Raw genomic sequence first — 24,067 nt, 5'->3', positions numbered from 1 at the left:
AACCAGGATAAGGTCCACTTTCAATTGTCGGCACAATCTATTTTATAAACGGTGCTGCGTAAGTCATGAATTTTTACGAGCTATCGACGCTCATAAAAATTGGTCATGACCTCGCCTGTAGATACAGATATGGCCGTAAGAAATTCATGATCAATATCGGTTTGGAAGAAAACGAAGCAAGGAAAGGAGATAGAGAGAGGAGAAACGCAGAGGATGAGCGCGAGATACTTCTCCGGAAATTACACTCTCTCCGCAGAGGCGGCACTTCCGGTTCGGCTATATATAAGTCGTCTCAGTAAAAAGAAGAACCACAAACGGACATAGTCCGTAAACTTTTCGTGTCCAAAATGTTTTGTCTGTAGCGTTTGAAATATCCCTAAAACTACATCGTTATTAATACGGCCAGTTTAAATATACGTATAGTTTTCGCCAAATGCCTCGAATCGTCCAATGCAGATCATGCATAATAAATACATATATTACATACATTTTTGGACGAGTGAAAACGTGAATTGGGAGTGGCTTTATTAATTTTTTATGCACAATAACGAGCGATACTGTAATGCTCTTAAAAAGATGTAATATATGTATAAGCCAATGCAAATTTCACTCGCTCATATATTATAAAATGCCGATATTAATTCATTTTATGCGTATCGCGTAAATCGGATATTGTTTTTCAACGTTGGACATGAAACATATTTAATGAACCAAGAAATTCAATAGGTACAAAAAGCAATACTGTATTCGAATTCGGAAAGTATGTACATCTACCAATTAATATTAATAATACTGATATAAAGTAATCAACGATTGCTTGTCAAAATGATATTATTGTTGCGCGTGAACTATATCCGGATGTAATGGAATAGTGTTACGTAATCATTCGTTTGACGTACATCCGGGTATCGAACGATGAGACCCGTTAACAACATTTCCGCAATTAAATACTGACGGTACATACATATATCTCCCTCTGGAACTTCCGATCTATTTTGCGCCCAGAGTTACTATTTATGACTATCTCATAAATTTGGACACAGAAAAGCCAATAATGTACATGCTGTTAGAATGAACTTTGTTTGTTAGCATTGTTATGAATAAAGTACTACGGATTACATGATTGTACATCAACGTTTTCAACGAGTTATTTTTTTTCAGCTCGTAGGCGGTGAATTCGACATGGAGTTGAATTTCGTGATACAGGACGCACAGAACATCAGGCATATGCTGGAGCTTCTCGACCATTGCCCACCCAATCTCCAGGTAAGTGAGCGATGTGATATTAAACTAGGTCGAATTAATTACGCGCGGAAAATATTCAACGTAAATCCAGAGAGAATGCGATGGAGAGTATCTACGGATAAACGCGCCAGTCAATATCGCAATATCGGTAATTGAAATTGAAAATCTATTGTGTATGTGTGTACAAAGGTCTATATATATATATATATATATATATATATATATATATACATACATATATATATATATATATATATATGACACAGCATATATTATATAGTGTATATATAACGCGCTTCTTGCAGTAGTGTTTCTGAGAATGCGAAGAACATGAAGACAGAAAAGTGATTTCTAAGATTCTTCTCGGATATCATCCAGCAGACTCGAGTTACACTATTGCATTGGGGCTGATCGAAGAGTCTCAAACTATTCAATCTTTCCCTAGTCTCGACAGCTCTTGAAATAGACAGCAATTTATATCTCTTATAAGATTTCCCATTTATCACCATTCGATTTATTTAATTTCTTTAGTCGTCTGTCAACACGTTCTATAAATAATCAAACGCGATTATTCATATTTCAATTTTTATTTTGTAAATAAATAATTAAAAAAATAAATAATTAACAAAAAGAAAATATCTCTGACAAGCTCTCTATTCAATTTATAAGTAGATACGTAGGTTAGTACAAGTACAAAGAACAAATTTTATTTAATAAAAAAATCAAATTATATTTAATAGAGTTCTCGAAACAATAATAAATATTAATTAGCGGGTATGAGAAATATCTTTAATTCTTCGTTGGATAACAACGGAGATTATTTACTTAGTTATTCAACGAAGAGAATTAACGGCATTTCTCAATTAAGAAATAGGAGTATGCTCATATATTATCTGCAACATGTGCGGATTGGAATATTGTTCATGAAAATTATGGTATTGCTGATGATGGTTTAAAGTAAACCGTTCAAGAAATTTGTTATCAACAAATAATATGAAATTATAGTGAATATATTTTATGTATTGCGCTCCACAAGTACCGCGTGTATGCTCCTCATTGCTCGATAATTAATATTTATTCAATATTTAATAATTCAAATATTTTAAAGTTACCACAATCTGCAGCTCTTTGATATTTCCCGCAAAAATTTCTTTTATCGCTTTTATTCTTTCTGTTGCATTAGAATAATTCCTGTACTACTGAATATGAATTATCTCAAATGAAAAACGAAGCGATCAATATCATCACATGTATGCGCAAGCATGTTAAATAAAACCGCGGTAATTGAAGTTATGCGAAAAAACGAATGATTTTCTTTTCTATAATATAATGAAATTGCAACAGCGAAACGCTATATGACGCATTAGAAAGAAAAACTGCGGAATGTAAGGGCATATGTACGAATTTCTGACTCTCTCTCTTTTCTGCCTTTCTCTCTGCTCGCTATTTGATGCGAAAAAAAGAGAGTGTGGCGTGCGTAGGACACGCGCAATCTCGGCGTACAAAAGGATCGGAATCCATTACGCGGCAAATTTTTCTCGGATAGAAACGAGATTTTTTTTTCGATCACGTAGCATGAGATTTATCACCGCTTTGAAGCATCGTCCGCATCCTCTGCTTTTCGTGCTTGTGAAGCATCCAGAGGCGCATCAATTCGCCATGAGGAAAAAATATGATCTCGCGATATCGTACTATCAATAGAAAAATAGCCCAGTAATCTGATCGATATTGATCAATGTAGACACGTATCGAGTATACTGGCATATAATAACTGACCAAGAGAGCAGTGATTTGTTAAAATATTACTAGTGACAATAAATTTTTTTAGTCTATTTCAACAAATTTGGTATGAATCCTATACACAAAGACAATTTTTCAATACGATAAAATTTGTGCTCTTGTTAATAAATAAAAAATACAGGCGCTTTTGATTGTTTTATTTTCAGTGGTAATTTAATTTGTCATTTTTCTGTTTGATTTTTCGATTTTAAACAGAAAATAAATATCCCGAGTGGGTTCATTTAATTAAAAACAAACATGCAACTGTAGCTTTGAAAAATACTTTCAACCGATTGTTAGATTCATGTGTTTATATAATGTAAATATATACACCCAGAGAAAGGTTTCTTTGATTTAAAGAAATGTTCCTTTACTATATGGTTAAAGAAAAAATTTTTTCGATTCAAACGTCATTTTTTTTATTTAAACATTATTTTTTGAAATCAAATAAAAAAATTTATTTCATTTAAAAAAATTATGTTCAAATCAAAGAAATGACATTCAAATCAAAGAAATTGTTTCTTTAACAGTATAGTAAAGAAACATTTCTTTGAATTGAAAAAACTTTTTTCTGGATGTATTTCGCGTTGATTTAACATAAACGCGTTTGCATATAATTATTCAGTGTTTCATTTGATTTGGAACTAATAACATATTTTCACGAAGTTTAACGTGCAAAAATTAAAGAGAAAGATTCCGCAAAAAAGCTATTATCTGCTATGTATCTTCGAAGTTTGTACACCTCGCTTCATTAAAAGCGGTATACGACTTGGTGAGAAAGGAAAGTAAAGACGGCGAACTTTTGTAAATAATAGCGGGTCCTTAGTCGCCACGTCGGGTGAAGGAAAATCCGTTTACGCTTTCGTCGCTCTTCGCAAACTCATACACGACACTTGAGCTTTCGCTGCAAACTTTTGGCGTGAAAGTAAATAGAAATTTAAGCTAGATGAATAGAATAGACAAAGTTATGAACATTCTGTTCTTTCGTTAATCATCCGCGGTCGCCTGTCCTTTCCATTAAAAAAATTTACTGTATAGCAAAGATAATTCAAGTCCAAATCAGATTTACAAACAAATTTGTTCACTAAAAAAAAAAATCTTAATTTCAAAGAAATATTTTTTTGCTCGTATTAAAAATAATTATTTTTTTGAATCAATGAAAATCGATTTTATTTTATTTTCAAAGAAAATTTTCATTGATTTAAAGAAATAATTTTTTTGAATACGAGCAAAGAAATATTTCTCTGAAATTAAGATTTTTTTTCAGTGTTATTTCATTATAAAAATTCCCACATAGTTCAGTTATAAAATTCGTTAATTCCTAGCAGCAATGTGATTTACGTGAAAACTGAAACGCCGTATTTGGCAACTGTGACTGAAATGAGAATTAATTTGTATGATGTAGAAACGCTCGTTTCAATGCGACAAAATCACCGCAATACAAATGTGTGATGTGGTAAACATTAAGTTCACGCTAAGAGTCCACCTATATTACATACAAGACGTTTTCTCGCTCTTGGTATTTCCTTCATATATTTTCTTAATATAAATTTTATGTAAAAACAAAAAACTACTTTTAAAAAATTTGTAATTTTAAATACTAAATATTTTTTAATTCAAACGTTAATTTAACGTTATCTTAAACTAACATTTACATGAAATTAATTCTTAAACGCCTTTTCAATATGATATATTCGACTTTTTTTCCAATACTTCTTCATACCTTTTCCATTGCTTATAACTTTAGTATTAATAGATACATACATTTGCTTAGTATCGTTGTTCTTCTCCAGCGTATCAATTGAAATGACATTTTTTGCAACATATTTGTTTTATGACAGTTATATAAACAATTGAATTGGATTATATACCAGTATATTTCCGCACACCGTTAAATTAATAAGTCAATTTATATTCAATTTGAGCCTCGTCCATGATAAAGCACAATAGATCCGTAAAATATTTGTATTCTTAAATTCTTAATACATACATAATTTTTTATATAGAAGCCATTACTTACTCACCATATGATGCGCAGCAGCGGAGTTGATGATAGCGAAATCTATAAAGTACAAAATATGATATATAAATTAATAATTCCAAATTCCCAAAATAATAAGTAAATATTTCAGAAAAACAATTATTGCTTGTGTGAAATAATTTTAAAGTAACAGTAAATTTTACGAGTACAAATGAAATAATAAATAATACTTTACGTTGCTCCGCTGCCACCTGATGTCTCCTCCTCCTCTTCTGATTCCTTGATGGCACTCACAATACGACACAATACTTTCGAAACGCACTTAAATACGATCACGTACGTTGCTCGTTGTAGAATACAAGGATCCCAAGATACTTAGCACAACATTCCCATTGTTAACCCACGATGTCCTGTAAATAAGCATAATGGACGAATCTCAAATGATCGGTTGATATTACACTGAAGTTATATTGCGTGGTTAATGTACGAATCTGATTAGGATTATACTATTCTTAGGGAATTATCTTTCATTCTCTATAGTACCTGCTATGATTGCGTACCGAGAGATAATACTATGATGATGACAGGTATTAGAGAATGAGAGATAATGACTTCAAGATTACGTACAATAAATAAAATCAAAGAAAACGCTGCATGTCGAGTGCCACCTGATTATTTCTACGAAATATTTAATATATACTAATAATAATATGAAATAAAATTCTTTATATTTCAAATAAATTGATAATGAACGATTAATACACATCGCAGGTTTTTTGTTACTTAAATCGACTCGGCCCGATAATTTATGTTATACCGCACTTTAAATCCGGAAATGTCAGATAAATCGATGGAAAATTCCAAGCACGAGGCGAGATAATTTCGATCGGCATTAGGGAAATGATTGTCGTCTATAAAGCAACAGTTTATAATTTCCTATCTCCATCGAACTATGTAAGAAAGAGATAAAGAGAAAAGAAGAGGATAGAGAAGAAGAGAGAGAGAGAGAGAGAGAGAGAAAACGAAAGAGAGAAGAGAGGAAAGAAAGAGAAAAAGAGAGATCTCAATAAACAGTCTTTTTCTTTCACGCTATTATCATAATCCAAATTCGTACACACCAGCAGCGAGAATCGATTACAATATGATCTTGCCACGATCACGTTCCGAAAGACAATAACACGTAGAGCAGCTCCGACCGTTAACGACTGAAGTCACTACGCCCGACCGCGCAGTGACCTTATTTACGAAGTGTACGCGCTAAGTATTCAATCCGCAAAAATTTCAAATACCGTGTGTCAACTAAATTATAATCGCGAAATATTTATCGTATTAAGTTCATCTTAAATTATTTAAAATTTTCATCAGATTAGAAAAAAGAATTCTAGTAGATATAATTTTATATGCCGCACGCACTTGCAGGTATATATCTTAATATACAATTTGTATAAATGTGTATTGATTCCTCAAAATGTTTTTGGCACGTCATATGTAGAATTCTATCTTGAAATCTGACCTGAATTATAAATGGTCTAAAGTAAACTTTGAAAAGCAAATATAGCCGAAATATATTTCTTGCATTTCAAATTAGTTTTAATAAAAATGTACTATACATTGTTAATTTAACTGTGTTGTTAATTGTTGCATGTTAAATTTAATATTTATTGAAAAAAATATGACATTAATATGTATGTAAGTATACATGAAATTCTTTTAGAGTTAGTACTAACAATTTCGAGTTCCTAACTAAGATTCCTCTCTTATAATTAGGTTATACACAGCTGGAATTTTAAATTTTGTTCAAAACTAATCGAAAAATATTTTTTCGATCTACATTCCCGAAACTCTATTTAAAAAATTCTTTGCTTTTCGCTCCAAAACTGACGCATTGATAATAAAACATTTCTCGTATCATTTCTTGGCTCTATCTGCCATTAGAATATACATCGTCAGTTTTGAGAAGCGCTACATATTTTTCATGTGTTCGCGTGGAGCCATCCATCTCTTAGATCTCCATTGAGATCTAAGCCAAGCATAATGGACCAGTAATGCTCACGGAAGCGCATTCTACCTAAATCTCTAGTACTTTTCTGTTAGAATCTTTGAGACGAACATCCTGCGGGCACCGCGAATGCAGCGAGCGACGACTGCGTTAAAGAGACACAATGCAGTTTCAAAGTACCATTTGCGACGCATTCGTATTTATGTCGCTTTGAGAAATCAATGGTAAGCTTTCTAAATGAGCAGCTCACCTATCTTACGTTGCATTTCTGTCTTCATCCGTTCAATAAACATCCTAAGGAGAAATTCTTGTCTTAGAGAATCATAATTTTTAAGGATAATATAACAATAACTGATTTTCAACATTAAAAAATAAACACGCACAACAAGAATAACTATAAAAATATAATTAATTATTTTATACGTAATTAATATATTAAACATTAAGTCGTTTATGCGATCAGTCATTATAATATAATAGGACCATTTTAATTATATCTCCAGAATTATATCCCCTTCTTCAAACATTTTCAAAATAATAAGAAAAGAACAAAAGCGTGAGTGTCCCACAATTGATAATAAATAAGAGGATAAAATTAAATTTTCAGCGTAGTAAAGCAATTTCGCCATTTCGCCAGTGCATGAAAATGCGAGCACATGGTGCGTTTTCGAAGAGGAAAATTAAAATGGATGAGACACCCATCTCGAAGGAAAGATCAGATAATGTGAACGCCTTCACTCGAGTGTTATTTTAAGAAGTGGCAGGAATATGGAGGCTAAGACATTCTTTTTGACGTACTGTTATTTACGGTTGAACGGGCACATGCCAGAACGAATTTCGCGTTATCTGTTATCGCTCGCTAACTCAACAGCACACTCTCTCGCAGTAAAACTCATTACAACATCCTTTCTTTATCATGCGTGTCAAGATGTAAGACAAATGCATTCCTTGCCTCTTGACAAACTTTTCTTGTTTATCTTTAATGGTTTTTTACATAGATACTTGTATGATCTCGCTTCCTTACTTAATGTAAAAATAACACAATTAAAAAAATTTAGTTTTTCAGAAAAGAGGAAAACTATTTTTCAACGTGACAGAAAATAAGTGATTTAACAACTAATATCAACAAAAAAAATATATTTTTAACATAATCAAATATTATTTTTTGTCAATGCTGTTCCACGACTCTTTAAAAAAATCATCCTTTTCGAATTGCGATTATTTTGACAATTTTTTCTTACGTTAATTCACTTTTGGTGATTAATAGGATGTTTAATTTAAGGGTATAAGTTTTTATAAAAAGTGACTGGAAATTTATATTTTTCATATAAAAATACATATAAATATGAAATAGTTTAATAGATTCAATATTTAATATTTAGCAATACAATTTTATAATTTAAATGAAAATTTGAATAATTTTTAAAAAATATGTCTACTTCTTAAAATAATTTTTGATCCAGGTTTTAAATCGCTGCCAAGTTTTTTGTATTATTTCAAATACTTTCAAATACAAATAGAAAAATATGTAATTTTTTTATTTTATTAAAAAAATACGTGTAATACATTTTTAACTCATTCATGATAATAACTCGAGAATTATTTTTTTAATTGTATCACTTTTAATATAAGGGAATGAAGTGTCAATAACGTAAAATTTCCATGCAATGACAAAAAAAGTTTAGCTTCGATTTAAAATGTCATCAGACTGTCTGAAAAATATTGGAAAAAATATTATTTTTATGGGAAAGGTAATGCGATAAGTATGATCTAACGATTCACATGATGAATTTACAGCAAGCATAAACGAGAATATCAGTTTTTCACTGCACAAAATGCAGGAGCGATTTGCAGTGAGAGTCACAAACGTTCGTGAACTCGATTTTATCCGGGTATTATGTCGCGTTGTTATTTTGATGAGATGTAAAGCCGGATTACCGCTGGCAAACACTGCACTCCACATGTAATATTTTATGTGTACCATAAAAATCTATGATATATTTTTATAACAGTATATAAATCGATAATCGATGTTTCAATAAAAAGATAATTGATATATATTAATGTGAAAGGAAAATAAAGATAAAATTCTTCTCATTTGTGAATTAATTGTTTAAACATGACGTAGAAATTCATATGTATGGATATACAGACACAGTACATGTATTATTTTAGAATTATTCACAAAAAATTTAGTTTTTTTAATAAACATTTTTATGTAATAGTTATATTACATTTATTTAAATGTTCATAATCAAATAAAATTTAGTGAAAAATATTGATAGAGGTGTAGTTCTCAGATTGATAATAGTATAATTAGCTGCTAAATGTTAGTAGATTATTAAAGCGTGGCATAACCTTTAGAAAATTTCGACCTTATTAGTTCCAATTGATAAACTCTGAACTTTCATTAGATTTCATTACTTCCCTAAATATATTGCATTCTATTCAGTTTACTGACTATTAACAGCGTTTAGACGTAATAACTTGGATATTGCAAAATCGTTCGCAGTCTTCATAAATTGCCAGACGGTTTATAGACACTATTCCTGCAACAGACGCAGGTTATAGATTGTAATTCCTACAAATATGTCAGTCTTTTTTTTATTAAAAAAAAATAAACAATGGCCGATCGGCCGAACGAGCTACCATTCATCAATATATCTCGAAAAAGATATCCGATGCTCACACACGTGTCCATAAAGAAATACAAACAACTTTTTTCGACTTGTCAAAAATGTAGAAATAACGATTCTTGTGTATGTGTGAACGTGAACAAAGTTTGAATAATTGTACGTTGATATATGCATAGATACACAAAACTTATTCAAACATTATCGAAAATTGGTAAGAAGGTAGTTTGTTAAAATAAGTTCAGAAATAATGTTTGTACAAGGAGATAAATTGTTTGATATTTATGACTATGATTGCATAAAATAATTAGATACGGAGCTGTATTATATTATAATGTTAGTAATTATACTTATAGTTCTACCAAAAAATATATAGTTGACAATAAAAATAACTATATAAATTATAGTTAAATTACGGAAACTGTAAACCATTTTTTCTCTGAATATATCGAATATATAAAATAAAAATTTTTCGCATTTATAAATCAAATATCTGTCAAAGATGTTGCTAAAATCAATATTTAACGCCGTATTGACAATATCCACATCTCTTTTTAACGGAAATAATTTAGGTCAACGACAAGATAAATATCAACTGCCGTGTCAGTTATGAAATTGACAGTTTATTGTTACTTCGACAATCATTCTGGTCTCTCTCTCTCTCTCTCTCTCTCTCTCTCTCTCTCTCTCTCTCTCTCTTATGATTCATTACGTTTAATTTATTTATAAGTATCCATAATAACCATAATATTAGTTAATCGTATATCATTACCATAGAGAATTGTTCATAATTACCTATCGAATAATTTATGCTATTCATGAGCGGAAGAGAACCAACAATTTACACAAGCTTGTATTTATACCCGGGAGCGAATAGAGATCAATAGTGAAATTAAATATCAAACGTGACCGGCATTGAATTATTATATAATTAAATAGTAACAGTTACGCGTCTTGTCTTGTCACAGTATTTCGGTCAAATTTTGTCAAATATATTATTTGATTTATTTAGATCTATAATAAAATTGCTGTAAGGTTAATTGCTTGCAACAAATTCAATTATTATCGCAATGTTGCACGGAATATTTCAGTACAAAGGAAATCGCTACTCGTATTTGTAATATATAATATAGATATCTAGTTTTTAAAATTATTTGATTTGTGATTTTATTCTGCATTATAACTAATGTTCTGTATAATTCTCGAATTGTTTTAATGTAATATTATACTAGCTCATCATTATAATTTATTATTAATTATTACATCACTAGTAATATGAATATTTTAATATCATTTTCCGATCCAAAATGCTCGTAATAGTAACACAATATTTATAGGATCTCTTTCATTTTTATGTAAATCTATTGATAACTGAATTTGAAAAATATCAAATAATACACTATACAATGTTATTTAAAATAAAAATTAGTTATACTTCAAATCAATTCATGTTTAAATCTCACGTGTAAAAGAATAAATACGTGTACCATTAAGAATATTATCAAGACGAATTTTTTAACGTTACTTTTATTACGAAATCTTCGTTATTTTTGCCTATAACATGCTTTGGTTTATAGATATTTCAATTCTTGCGCAAATTTACGCAAGAATTAAAGGTTTCGTCTTTCTAAGCATCTACGCTCGTAGTTGATGAGAAGAGAAGCCTCGACAAGCTAGTAAGGTTACGCCTTTATATGTGTGTAGCAAACTCAGTAAATTGGCTACACGGACGAGAATGCAGATTATAGGAGCTATACTATTTTGGTCAAAACTTGGCTTTGTTGTTTGACTATACGTATGTCACCTAATTACCATACATCAAGTCAAACAAAAATGTTGTAGGCGATTTTGTAGCGTGGTAACAGCGCAAAGGTTTACGACGTGTCTCTCCAATGCAGAAAGTTGCAGACCGTTGGTGATCGGGTAGCGTGCGGTAATTTTCACCCCTGCGTCACCAATTATGTTACTCGCTCGTGTTACACACCGGTTACGATTACATGCATCTCGCTTACACGTGTTCGTATGTACGTTCGCGTACACGAATATTGGGTTATTAACCCAGGCGGAATATTAATCCTGGTTAGCAGTAAGTACCGCGATAATGGTGACACTTGTGCTGCGGTCACAGAGAATTTATGCCGACGAATTTCGCAGCGCGGCTTATTCCAGTGAATCGATGCTGATGAATCGCAAACTTCGTGCAATATGTAACCGATTGATTTCACAACCGTTTATTGCAGTTTAAATAATAACTAGGCAATAAATCAGTATTACTATGGTAATTTATAGATGCAAGGCTTGTAAATACATATAGCGGCATTGCCAATTCATATTTCTATACAATAGATTCGATATTTGCGTTACAATCACGATAAGTTTTACAATCGGCAAATTGTACATTCTATTGATATAAATCAACGATGTTATACATGAATGTTTGAAGTAGTCACAATAGTTGGAAAATACACCGCGAGTTTGTTGATTTATAAAATTATAAAAACGACTTTCTCTTGATTATATCGAATTCATGTATTGCAAATTGACTTTGTATTAGTTTGAGATATTTATCCAATTTAAACTCGAAAGTTTCATAAAAGAAAGTTATTTCTTGCGCTTCTGGAATATATTATTAACAACTTAGAGAGAGAGAGGGGGGGGGGAGGGGGGCGTAAGTGTGTTTAAGCTTTTAGACCGGAAGCAAGTTTTTCTAATATTTTCAAGAAGTTATACCTGCTGATATTTGCTAGTCGGTCATATTTCTATAAAAATTTCATCAGGAGCTCTACCATACATCACACAGCACGTGCGCCTATATTTTCCTGTGCTGCGGTAAGAGAATGAATTCTTACTGCAACAATTCCGTGGATCATATAACATGCCACAGAAAATATTTATAGTGAGCTAAATATATGTAGTAAATGGTATCGTTAAAATATTTTGTAAATAAAATAAATAGAATATTAAAAAATAAATAAATACAATGAGTATAAAAAGTAATCGTGACATTTTTAGAGAAAAGCCTTATTGATAAAAAATAAATATTAATTAGTAATTTTATATGAGTACCTTTTATTCTAATATATTATAAATAAAAGAGTTTCATATTTTCTTGATTACACTGAAAAAAAATTATTAACTTGACTTAAATGTAGTTGGTAGTGAATATTTTGTTTTAGTATTTATATTTAAATTAACAAAATCTTGTAATTTAAAACATGTTATTTGTTTGAATTAACAAATATTTACTTATCAGCCCGTGCATTTAGTTGAATCAAGATGTGTATTAATTGTAGAAAATAAGCGAAAATTAAAAATTATTTGGATACTCAAAAAGTATTCGTATAGTCGAGAATTTAGCTTCTAATATCAGGAATACATGCGAAGCTCGTTTAGAACAGAATGTATATTGTATAAAATTGCTAATTAATGTTTATTTTCTACAAATAAGATTTTTTTTATAAAAAAATTTTATTATACGAATACTTTTTAATACTCACTGTAGCTAAATTTTCAGATACTTCGACAAAATCATTCTTTTCATATATATGTATTTGCAGATAAATATCTTCTCGTCAAATTAAATATTAAAATATATCGTATGAGAGTTTTAATTTGCATTCGCGATATGCTTTCTCTTAATGTCATTCAGGAAAAAATGTCCATGTTATCGATTGATTAACGTTCGCACTTTAAATCATAGAGACCCGTTCGGACCAATTTAACAGACAGTCAACAAGTTTTCGAATGAGCACTCTACGTAACAAGGGTGATACTCGATTTACATCCATCGACTTTTCATAACTGCACGCTGGACCGCGTCGGTTTAGCTGACTCTCTCGCAGAGAGACATTCTGTCCAGTATCGAGCGTTTCATCCAAATACAGACGCACGCACGGGATACGAATGATTCGAGTTCAAAATAATCGTGCGACGAACGGATAAAAATAAAGACGATGAAACGATCGAGTGAACACGCTCGAGCGGAGATTCGACGTCGTTACGCCATTGCGTGAGTAGAATATATTGATTTATCCCCCCGATTTCGGCCCCGTCTACCCGATCACGCCGTCGTCGTCGCCGTTACCGCCGCCTCGTCGTCGTCTCTCTGAATTTCTCTTCGTCACTTCGAACCCGTACACCCAACTCTGTCTTCGATTGTGGAAAACCCTCGTTTCCCGTTTGCGCGCGAGCTGTACTTCAACTCCGATTCACCTCTATCGGTGCGACATCCGTGTCGCGTATTATTGTCCCTGGTATTGACGATGTCGCCCTTGTTATGCCCAGACTTTGCGCATTGATCCGCACGGGATATATCCATATCCATGTCCGTGGCCTGTCGATGATATTATGCCATGTTACGAGTCTTCGTAACATGTACAGCCAGAATTTCTTCTTACTTGTTAAAAGATAGCAACGAATGCTATATTCACGTACGTATTAATGATGACAAACGCGATGATATGTGAAATTGCTAACCCATATCGCGTGTCTTTCATATTTTTTCTTCCAACGTCTTCTTTTACTATATTTCAATATACGCACATGGAAAGGTTTTGCTAAAAATTTAATTAGATACATAGTAAAAAACATTTTATATTTTATATTTGTTAGAGACGGCCATTCAATTCCTTGTTAAAATTTTATGTTAAATTTTTAACAAATTTGAGTGCTAATTTAACATAATGTGATTATGTTATTTAAATATTTTGTATTAAATTGATATTCAAACCATTTTTTTGTGTCAAAATAATACAATTTTGAGTAAGTGAACAAATAGCATAAAAATAATGAGTTTTTTTAAAACGTTCTAAGAATGAATTTTAAGAATGAATAAAATATATCTTAATTTAATAAATTGTAAATATTAATTTTATTGAAAAAAATCAACAGTTTGCTTACTGTCAATACTACATTTATGTTAATATTAAATTAATATTTAATATTTAATATTTAAAAAATAATTATTTAATTAATTTTTTAGCATATTCATTTTGTAATATATAATTTTAAATTACTAAAATTTGAATGAACTATTTCAGGGGACACGTAAAATAATAAATTTAACACAAATTTTCCACAGATCTAAGAATAATTTTGTTGGACTAATTATGTAGGGACACTCAAGTATAATAATTGCAAAAAGCTTTGCTATATTTCTAGCAATCTGTTTGAGCAGCCAATAATTATTTAGATATAATTCAATACAATTATTTATTTTTAGATCCGTATCTAAAGGGTTGATAATTTGTATTAAATTTAATACACTTCACGTGTCCCAAAAAATAGTACAACTAAATTTTTATGTTAATTTAATACAAAATGGAACTTAGGAAATAACAATATAAATATTATGTAAAAAATTGACACAAAAAATATAACATGGACATAATCTGTAAACAGTACAAATTGTAAAAGTATTCTTCAGTAAAATTAACATTTATAATATGTTAAATTAATATTTTATCTATTTATCTTAGAATTTATGTAAAATAAATTTTATGTTATTTGTTCATAAATTGTGTTACTTTAATATTAAAAAACGTTAAATATCAATTTAATACATGAGTCAAATAACACGATAACATTATGTTAAATTAACACTCGGATATGTTAAAAATTCTAACAAGAATCAAGTTTAACACAAATATAAGATGTTTTCTCCTATGTATTTAAATTTTTAGATAATCCAACAAAATCATTTTGCGTGCAAATGGATTTATATGTGAAAAATTTCAATATTAATAATTTTTTTTTTACATCACTGCATTACATTTTTTCTCTTGCCAAAGTAATATGAGAAACTGTAATGCAATTTAATTTCCAAAGTAAATATGAATTAGATTAATGTAGTTGATAATAAATGTAAAAATAGTTCTCTTATCATAGTTCGCAAAATGTTATTTTGCATCAATGGTTCTGATGTTTATCAATATTTATTTTCATCTCCGGTCTGTTTCCGCAATCGCATAGAAAACATCGATTTTTTCCATCGGTTATATGAATAAAACCGCAGAAAAATTACCCTTGTCATCGTTGATGCAACCTCTAATGTCATCATTGCATCTACAATCGAGCGTTATCGCGAGAATTCTATTCAAATGGTAGGAGTTCTCGAGAGCCTCGAGCGTCTAAACATTCCTCGGATGTAATCGAATTGGCGCAATTGCGCCGACACGGAGGGATACGACGGAAAATCGAGAAACACCACTGATGAAGATCACACATTTCTATCTTTAGCTTCCGTATTCTCATGAACAGAAATATGGACAAAAAGATTAGTCGGTATCTAATAATGAAAATCTAGCATTCCCTGTTTTGTTTTGCCTAGAAGTTTATCTGCTGCCTAATAAATCTTCCACGATTAATCATTTACTGCGGATGCATGGCAAGTTTAATTTCCCTTAGAAACACACATCAGAATCGTTGCATTGTGCCCATGTGCAATGAAAGAGAATAATTAAAAAATAACAATTGGAACAAAATAACAGTTTAATTTTTTATAAATATAAAGAAAATAAAATGAGATTATAGTCTATCTCGAAACATGTAGTCTTAATGTTCTTTTTACTTTTAATTATCGTTTTAATAATAATTGTTTTAATATTAATTGAGAAAGAGAGAACGGAGAAAACAATGAATAAGAACATTCTTAATGTTTTAGTAGAGAAGATATGAATAAGGGAAGGTAGTCTAATATCATTTGCATCAAAGAGTGTGTAACAGCTCCTTAGCTCTTTATTACGTGTTCAAAGCTCATTTCATGTAAGTAAGACGAACGAGTATTAATGAGAAACAATTCATCGTGATTTGCACATCATCTCAAAATACGAAGGAGGTGGGAAGTAGCGAGATGTTGGTATACGACGTGATACCATAGTTCCTCTTTAAAAATTTGACTTATGTGTATAACGATATTCAATTAAATCAGTTTTCTTTAAAAAGGCAGAAATAGTAAATTGAACATTACTCCACACATAAACAATAACATATACAGGGTATTCAAAATTAATTATTTAGCATTTATATGACATATAGTAAGGATGCACTGGATCGTAAAATTACCGGATATCGGATATCCGAGAAGACAATTTCTTCGAGTCGGATATCCGACATTTTCCGGATATCCGACCGGATTCCGAGAAAATATCTCCTTAAAAAAAAAGTTATGAAATTATTCTACGGATATTATATGTTCTTATATAAATATCTTTGATATATTTCCTTTAACATCCCTGAAATATTACTGAAATATTTATTAATATTAATTATTTTTATATTAATGCAGTTTGAATTCACAATTCAGTAACGAAAATATTTTATCAGTCTATACTGCGTCTTGTGCTTAAATAACGTTTCGATGTGATTTTACGTATATATCCAATCCTACAACTATTTGCCAAAATTATTTTAAGTTTTTAAATATTTAAACTGAACCGATGTAACAGTTTTACAAATTAAAGTAAATGTTGTTATGATACTTCATAATGTTCATACAATATTACAGTAACAGTAAATAATGTTACTTTAAATAATAGGTATTATCAGGAGTGGACATATAACTATAATATAATTATCCATTAATATTTCAAATAATATTATTTAATATTATTTAATTTTAATATTTTTTAAATATTATGTTTAATATTCTAGATACCTACAATATTATTTAATATTAAATAATATTATGCATCTATAAGGATCTATATTATAGCATGAATATGCATATTTGTTTCTAGAACATTTGTATACAAAAAAATCAACAATTTAATGACATAAATTTTTGGATATATTCCCGGATACTAATGATATCCCATTACCCGGTCGGATAGTAAAAATGTGCCAAATAATACCGGATACCGGATATTTTCCGGATATCCGGTATACCCCTGGCAGATAGTACATATCATACTGAGTAAAAAAAGTAACTTAGTAAACATAGATCGAAAGCTCGACTGTTTCTGAGATATAAATAATTTTGTAATATCATAACTAACTTAATGTCACTTCTACGTGTTGAATACAATGTGAAAAGAGAAATTGAGATAAATAGCACTAATAGCCCATTTGGAAGAATTACAGGTCCAATAAGGTAATCTCCCATAACGCCCATTCAATCGTAATAGCTGGTTGAGGTCAACTTACCAATTCTTACTGAAATTTTTCCGAGAATTTTTTATTATAAAGTGTGTATGAAAATTGAATCAAAACGCGATTTGTAAACATTGAGATAAGTTTTCACGTCATATACGTAGAGAAGCCAATAAGTCAGTTATGATACTAACATACAAAATTGTTTATATCTTACAAATGGTTGAATTTTCAATTAAGGTTTTTTTATTCATTATGATGTGTACTGTCTATCATATAAATGCTGAATGATTTTTTTTATCACCCTGTACAACACGTTCATAAATTATTTACGAACAATGCATCCTATTTTTATGAGCTGAGTGCCAATTCAAGTTAGGTAAACAGAAAGGAAAAATGAGCTGGAAAGTATATGCACGTTGGCATTTCGAGAGTTGGTATCTCGCTAAAGGGAAAGAGGCTAAACTTTTTAAACATTATTCGCATACTGGCATAATTTCCGTAACATAGATTTTCCGTTAGTCAAATAGTTTCTGATTTCGTATACACTGCACATACATTGTTAAGTTCATAATATCATATTATATCCAATTTGAGTTATTTTTAATTATTTCTATAGGTTGCCACTGTTCCTGTTGTCATTGCCAATACATCATTAATTTGATTAAAACAATGGAATTATTATTTACTAAACACACGTTAATATGGACGATGTTTACTTTGAAACTAACTGCAGATGGATTGATTTACATTTTGACAGGAAAAATGTTATGTAACTCAAGAGTTACCATTGATCCTTTGATATCTAACAGTGTATATTTAATTTAATCAGCAGTTATAAAAAATTAGATTAAATAAAGATGACGAAAGAATGAAAAAATGATTCCGAAAAATAATTTTTCTCTGTTCAACAAATGAGGCTTATCTGCAAATATATGTATAGACTAAAAGTACTGTAGCATTTTGATCTTTTATAACAAAACGATCGAACGATACTATCGATCATACACATACATAGCCGAAGGCTAAGCCATGTTGATATGCTGATGAGGATTTAGTTCCACGTCACGCTTCCGTGACGTTATACCCAACGATGTAAAGGGAGAAACGACCCATCCAAAGGAAGGAGGCTGGTTCCCTGCTTCAATACGCGACCGAGATGCATTCTGATGTCAGAGGTCTCTCCTTCTCTTCTTCGCTTATCGCTTCGAATCTACTTGCCCTTCCCTTCAACAACACTTCGCGACTTGCGTCGATTTATCGCACCGGAAAATTATTCCTAGGAGGGGGTACCATCCGGGGCTTTATCATCGAGTCTCGTGACACCGATTGCACGATCCCGGAAAATCGGATAAGCGATAACGTGACCCCCGCTGATGTCACTGTGAATAACTTAGCGTTCAGAGCTGCACAGCTAAGGCACTGGCCCGGAAAAGTGTGAGACAGAAAGCTTTACAATAGTTAACGGGAGTTAAAATGATCGAAGAGACCATGCTATCGTTCGTGCTATCGATCTTATCTGCTCATGAGAAGCGTACTAAAACGCGCGTATTACATTTCGTATTACAAAATATATAAACTGTCAACTATATATAAATAAGTATTTTATAAGGCGCTTACACGTTCTCGAAATTCCTCGAGCGCTGAATTTCGAAAAGAGATAAACGATGCCAGAAATGCATTATATATACCTATATATGAGTTATTCCAGTAACCACCTTGCCAATTCTTTTGTATTCTTTGACAAATCCAAAAGCATTCTCCTGTCAACAACAATGTTTTCTATAGGTTCTATTAAATCTCGTCTAAAGCTTTGAAAAGGTGAAAAATTTGTTAAATTACATGTGCACTTGTGATAAAGCAACATGTTTGACTTGTGACGATAAAACTCAATATCTTTTATTTTTAAGCTTATGCATAGAAAATATGTTTATATTTGCCGATGGTGATATTCATTTTTGATGTTCTTTTCAACGTTTCATTGCAGACTATGGTACAAAAATTTATATCGAAATCTTCATGTGATGAAAAAATATTAAAAATTGTTTTTTAAATCAAATGTTGCACTTTTTCATGCACAACATCATTCACATAAAAATTCTTATCCATAAAAAGCTTCATCTAAAATGTCCATATGATATCATAAGAGCATTACGTGAATACTGTACAAATTTAGTGCAAATTGATTTATATTTTAAATAATACTAATAATGCATTTAAATAAAATGATATTAAAGGTTGTTTTGTGTTTGTGACTATGAGTGCGTTTATATTACAATAAAATATAACGAAATATGAATATAATTTTATAGTGCTTCATTTTGTATTTATAATTCAACATAAAATCATAATGTAACGTTTTCACATATAATTTGATAAAAGACAGTATATCATTATCATAAAATTTGGGATATTTTAAGCTTTTCCGTTTCGGAAACAAATATACAATATATATTATCATTTTCTCATTACAAACAGTAAAGATTACTGAAAGATTAAATGATTAAGATTTTTCAACCGTACGTCATGAACGACAAAGTTTTATCAACCGCATATTATTTCGTTTTGATAATATATGTTATTTTAGCCTCGCAAAGAGAGAAGAAAGAAGTTTAATATATTTTATATTACATGAAATTTCAAAGCCTGTTACTCAATGAATTTACCGCTTTTATCTTTTTATACAATAAATGTAATAGAAATATTTTTTGCCGTTATAAATTCACAGTCTAGAGTAAAATCACGAGCATTAATAACTTTATATAAGATAAAAAAAATGTTCACACACACTTCTGTAGTAAGATTATGAGCTTCTATAAAATCGAAAACAAGAACGGTGGACGCAATCCGATCACAGTCCATTATGATCGATTTATTGAAAACGTAAAGCTTCAGTTTTCATCTGAAAGACGGACAACGGTCTTCATTTACTTCGCCTTCGTCTACAAACGACTTGACGCGCGCTTCTATCATGTCCGTGCTTTATTGCCAATCAGAAACTAAGGAGAGAAATGGTGCTCGTCAACTTGCGAACGAAGCGAAGTGGAAATTCCGGTGCAGAAGTGATCTTCATTTTTTTACTTTTTCTTTTTTAGGCGCATTACGACTGAAGCGAACGGTATATTCTATCTGTATAAGATTTTCTTTTAATCCATAAGAAGAAAACATTTTTTGTGATGCTAAAGGAACTACAGTTCTTTGGGTATAGGTTTTTGGGACTATAATTTTTGTAATTAGTTTTGAAATTAAACAAATTTTTCAATTACAGGATGGCACACGAAATGTCATACCATTTTATATTATCTCATATATATATATATATATACATACATACACATATATAAAATTATATAGTGAAGTATCAGTTCTTTAAATTATATGCGAATTCTATAAGTATGTACTTTGTGAACATTCTCTTAGATGTGGCATTATTCCGAATGAGAACTGGGCGAAGGTAAAGGCATACCGATCTTGCAAAATAGTGCACGAAATGTCATTCATCATTTGTTTTACATATAACACATTTATTTTTAACAAAATTGATATTGATGATTGAATTGGAAGAGCCTCGAAAATGATTTTTAATAATTAACATTCGTCACATATAATCACCGTTTTGCAACCTCTTGAAAATGTGCCTTTATATTTGACTACTTTTCTACAAAAATCTTCAGATAAACAAAGCACAACTGCAACAAGCACAATTTGAGCGGAGATGTCTCCGAGTCTTTGTCATTTTTTGTTTCCATGAAAAACAATACAATTTTGATTCTATCAACATTTTAAGCCAACTGTCTATCATTTCACAAACTGGTATGTGCGCTTTCACTTTCATCCAATTCCGACTCGTGTGATGCCACATTGAATAAAATTTCCACGAAATGTAGAATTTGTTAAAACAATTAAAAGAAAATTAATACTTCACAAGTATAGTTTTAAATTAAATAATATGACATTTTGTGCGCCATTCTAATTATAAAAAATTACAACATTGAATTTACAATTAGCATAAATATACGATAATTAGCCTACATAAATAAAACAAAACGTAAAAACGTAAGATGTGAAACGTAAAATCAAATTATTCCAAATCATATTATATATTATCATATATATATACTATTTAAAAATTAGAAAAATGTCCCAAGATCATCAAACATGTTCTAATTACGGATTAATTAAGAATTAACATATCAAAAATAAAAAGGACCGAAGCACAAGAGACAAGTTGGGATTGCGGATGAAATCCAAATCTTAACTTTAATACATTCTTCGATTATTAATGGATAATTAAAATTATTTTTTACATAACATATAATACCTACATGTCACAGAATGGTCGGAAACGTGAAAATATTTTTCTCAGGAAAGTGTTTCAATTTCAAATAGACACAATCATATGTATGTTTTCTTTTATACAGAGTTACTTTCCTAATACTTTTCTCTGTCTTCAATAGTGTCACGAATTTAGGAGTGAATTACTTTATGCGAAAATGTCCCGTCTTACGCGATTTCAATTTTCCGCTCGACCCCCAGTAAGCTTTTCCGATTTTCCTCGCAACAACGCTCTACTGATCGTTACGTGCCGCTGCACAAAGAGAGATCCATGTCACTCGAGCCTTTTATTTCCCTTTTTATTTCCTCGCGTATCTGCATGTTCGATTGAGCCACGACAACGACAATGGCGATGACTCATTCTGCCGACAACCTCTGCGGTACAGTCATAGTACATGCTCTAAGTCGTATATCCTATCAACCCATTGTCAACGGACTTAATTAATTGTCTGTTTTATCTCCTCTTGGTAACCGTGAACTTTATGTTCTCCAATAACGTCTGCCCTAATTCAATGCGTCACAATCACTTTGACACATGTCTCTGTGAATAATAATACATTACTCCGGATCGTGAATCGTTCATTACGTCAATGCGATGTATAATGTATATACTTCGAAAAATCAGAGCTTCTTTTATCACTATTTGTTCGAAAAAATATTCTACACTTCCTTCAAGCATCCAGTGCTTCCGTCAGAAAAGCTCGCTCGATTTTCTCAAAGAGCGCAGAGAGAAAGAGAGGGGGAGGGAAGAGGGAGAGAGGGAGAGGAAGAGAAGAGGGAGGGAGGGAGGGAGGGAGGGAGGGAGGGGGGGAGGGAGAGAGAAAGAGAGAGAGAGAGAGAGAGAGAGAGAGAGAGAGAGAGAGAGAGAGAGAGAGAGAGACAACGTGAAAAAAGACTGCAATTACAAACGATCGAGAGAACGCAGTTATACTTGCTACAATCGACATTTAACAATTGAAGGAAAATGGTATTTGCAGCATACCAATTTTATTACATTCTACACATTCCGCAGAACAAGTTCTAGTATGTGCTATGTTTAGAGAGGCAGCGAAAAATTACAGAGAGCTTATTTGTATAACGAAAAGTACGTATGTCTGGAATATAGACAGATAGAATTTCGCTTATTAATTTTCAAATGTCCAAAAAGGATGTACAAAATCACAAAGTTTAAGCATCCTTCCTTTTCTTATCATAGATTTAAAATAACAAACATCATTTGTATGATGACACATGTCTATTTTGGTGAAATATTTCGGATAACCTATTAGAGGAACAGACTCTGAAGTCCCGTACAACCGTAATTTCATAAAACTGCAGTATGTCAAATTACTGTCCCAGTAACTCGCTGTCGACGGAAAAGAATTTCCGCGTAACCGCGTTACTCAACTTTGCGGTCGAAATTTCGTTGTCATTTCACGAACGTAACGGCATGTTATACAATAATTTAATAATGAGATCGTTCTCGACAAGAAACTTATTCAATTCATTCTATGCACTGCAAACTGCTTAATCACAATAACTAAAAATCTTGCATTTAAGAATCAATAAGCCATTGAACAGCATTTGAAATTTTTGCGAAATATTTCATACTTTAAACTTCTAAATTACAAAAAGACTTTACAAGTTTCAGAATTTAATATTTTAATTGTAGACTTTTTTGAAAGATTGTAAGATGGAAAATTATGAAATTGATGGAAATAAAAATATGTAACAAATGAATATTGTATAAACACATAGCGCTATAGTAATAGAAATTTTGTTTTGCAAATCATCCTGTAAAATTAAATTATTATGGTGAAATGGGTACGTAATATGCAGTTTACATATACTTGTAAACTAAATTATGTAGGACAAGAGTTAATACAAGAGGCATATTATGCGCATTATGCGTAATATCTGAGAATAGATTAACATTGTATCGTATTATACGGTACATTAATATATACAGGGCATATAGGATGCATTCCGCACTTGTAAACATTTGTCCTTGTTTAATATTTGATAGAC

General features: G+C 31.0%; 1 protein-coding gene across 6 annotated transcripts in view; it reads left to right on the top strand.

Annotated features, from left to right (window-relative positions):
* The first annotated feature begins 1,104 nt into the window (after positions 1 to 1,104).
* Positions 1,105 to 24,067, top strand: part of rg (A kinase anchor protein rugose) — a 152,462-nt gene continuing 129,499 nt past the window's right edge. For all 6 annotated transcript variants that reach the window (XM_087408548.1, XM_087408547.1, XM_087408546.1 and 3 more), the window contains exon 1: positions 1,105 to 1,266. In XM_087408548.1, the coding sequence (XP_087264674.1) occupies positions 1,120 to 1,266 (147 nt within the window). In that variant the 5' untranslated portion in view covers positions 1,105 to 1,119. The remainder of the gene's footprint in view (positions 1,267 to 24,067) is intronic.

This window comes from Acromyrmex echinatior, chromosome 8 (genome assembly GCF_024713525.1).
Source record: "Acromyrmex echinatior isolate Ae372 chromosome 8, ASM2471352v2, whole genome shotgun sequence".
Lineage (NCBI taxonomy): Eukaryota > Metazoa > Arthropoda > Insecta > Hymenoptera > Formicidae > Acromyrmex > Acromyrmex echinatior.
This window is presented reverse-complemented; position numbering and strand designations above follow the sequence as displayed.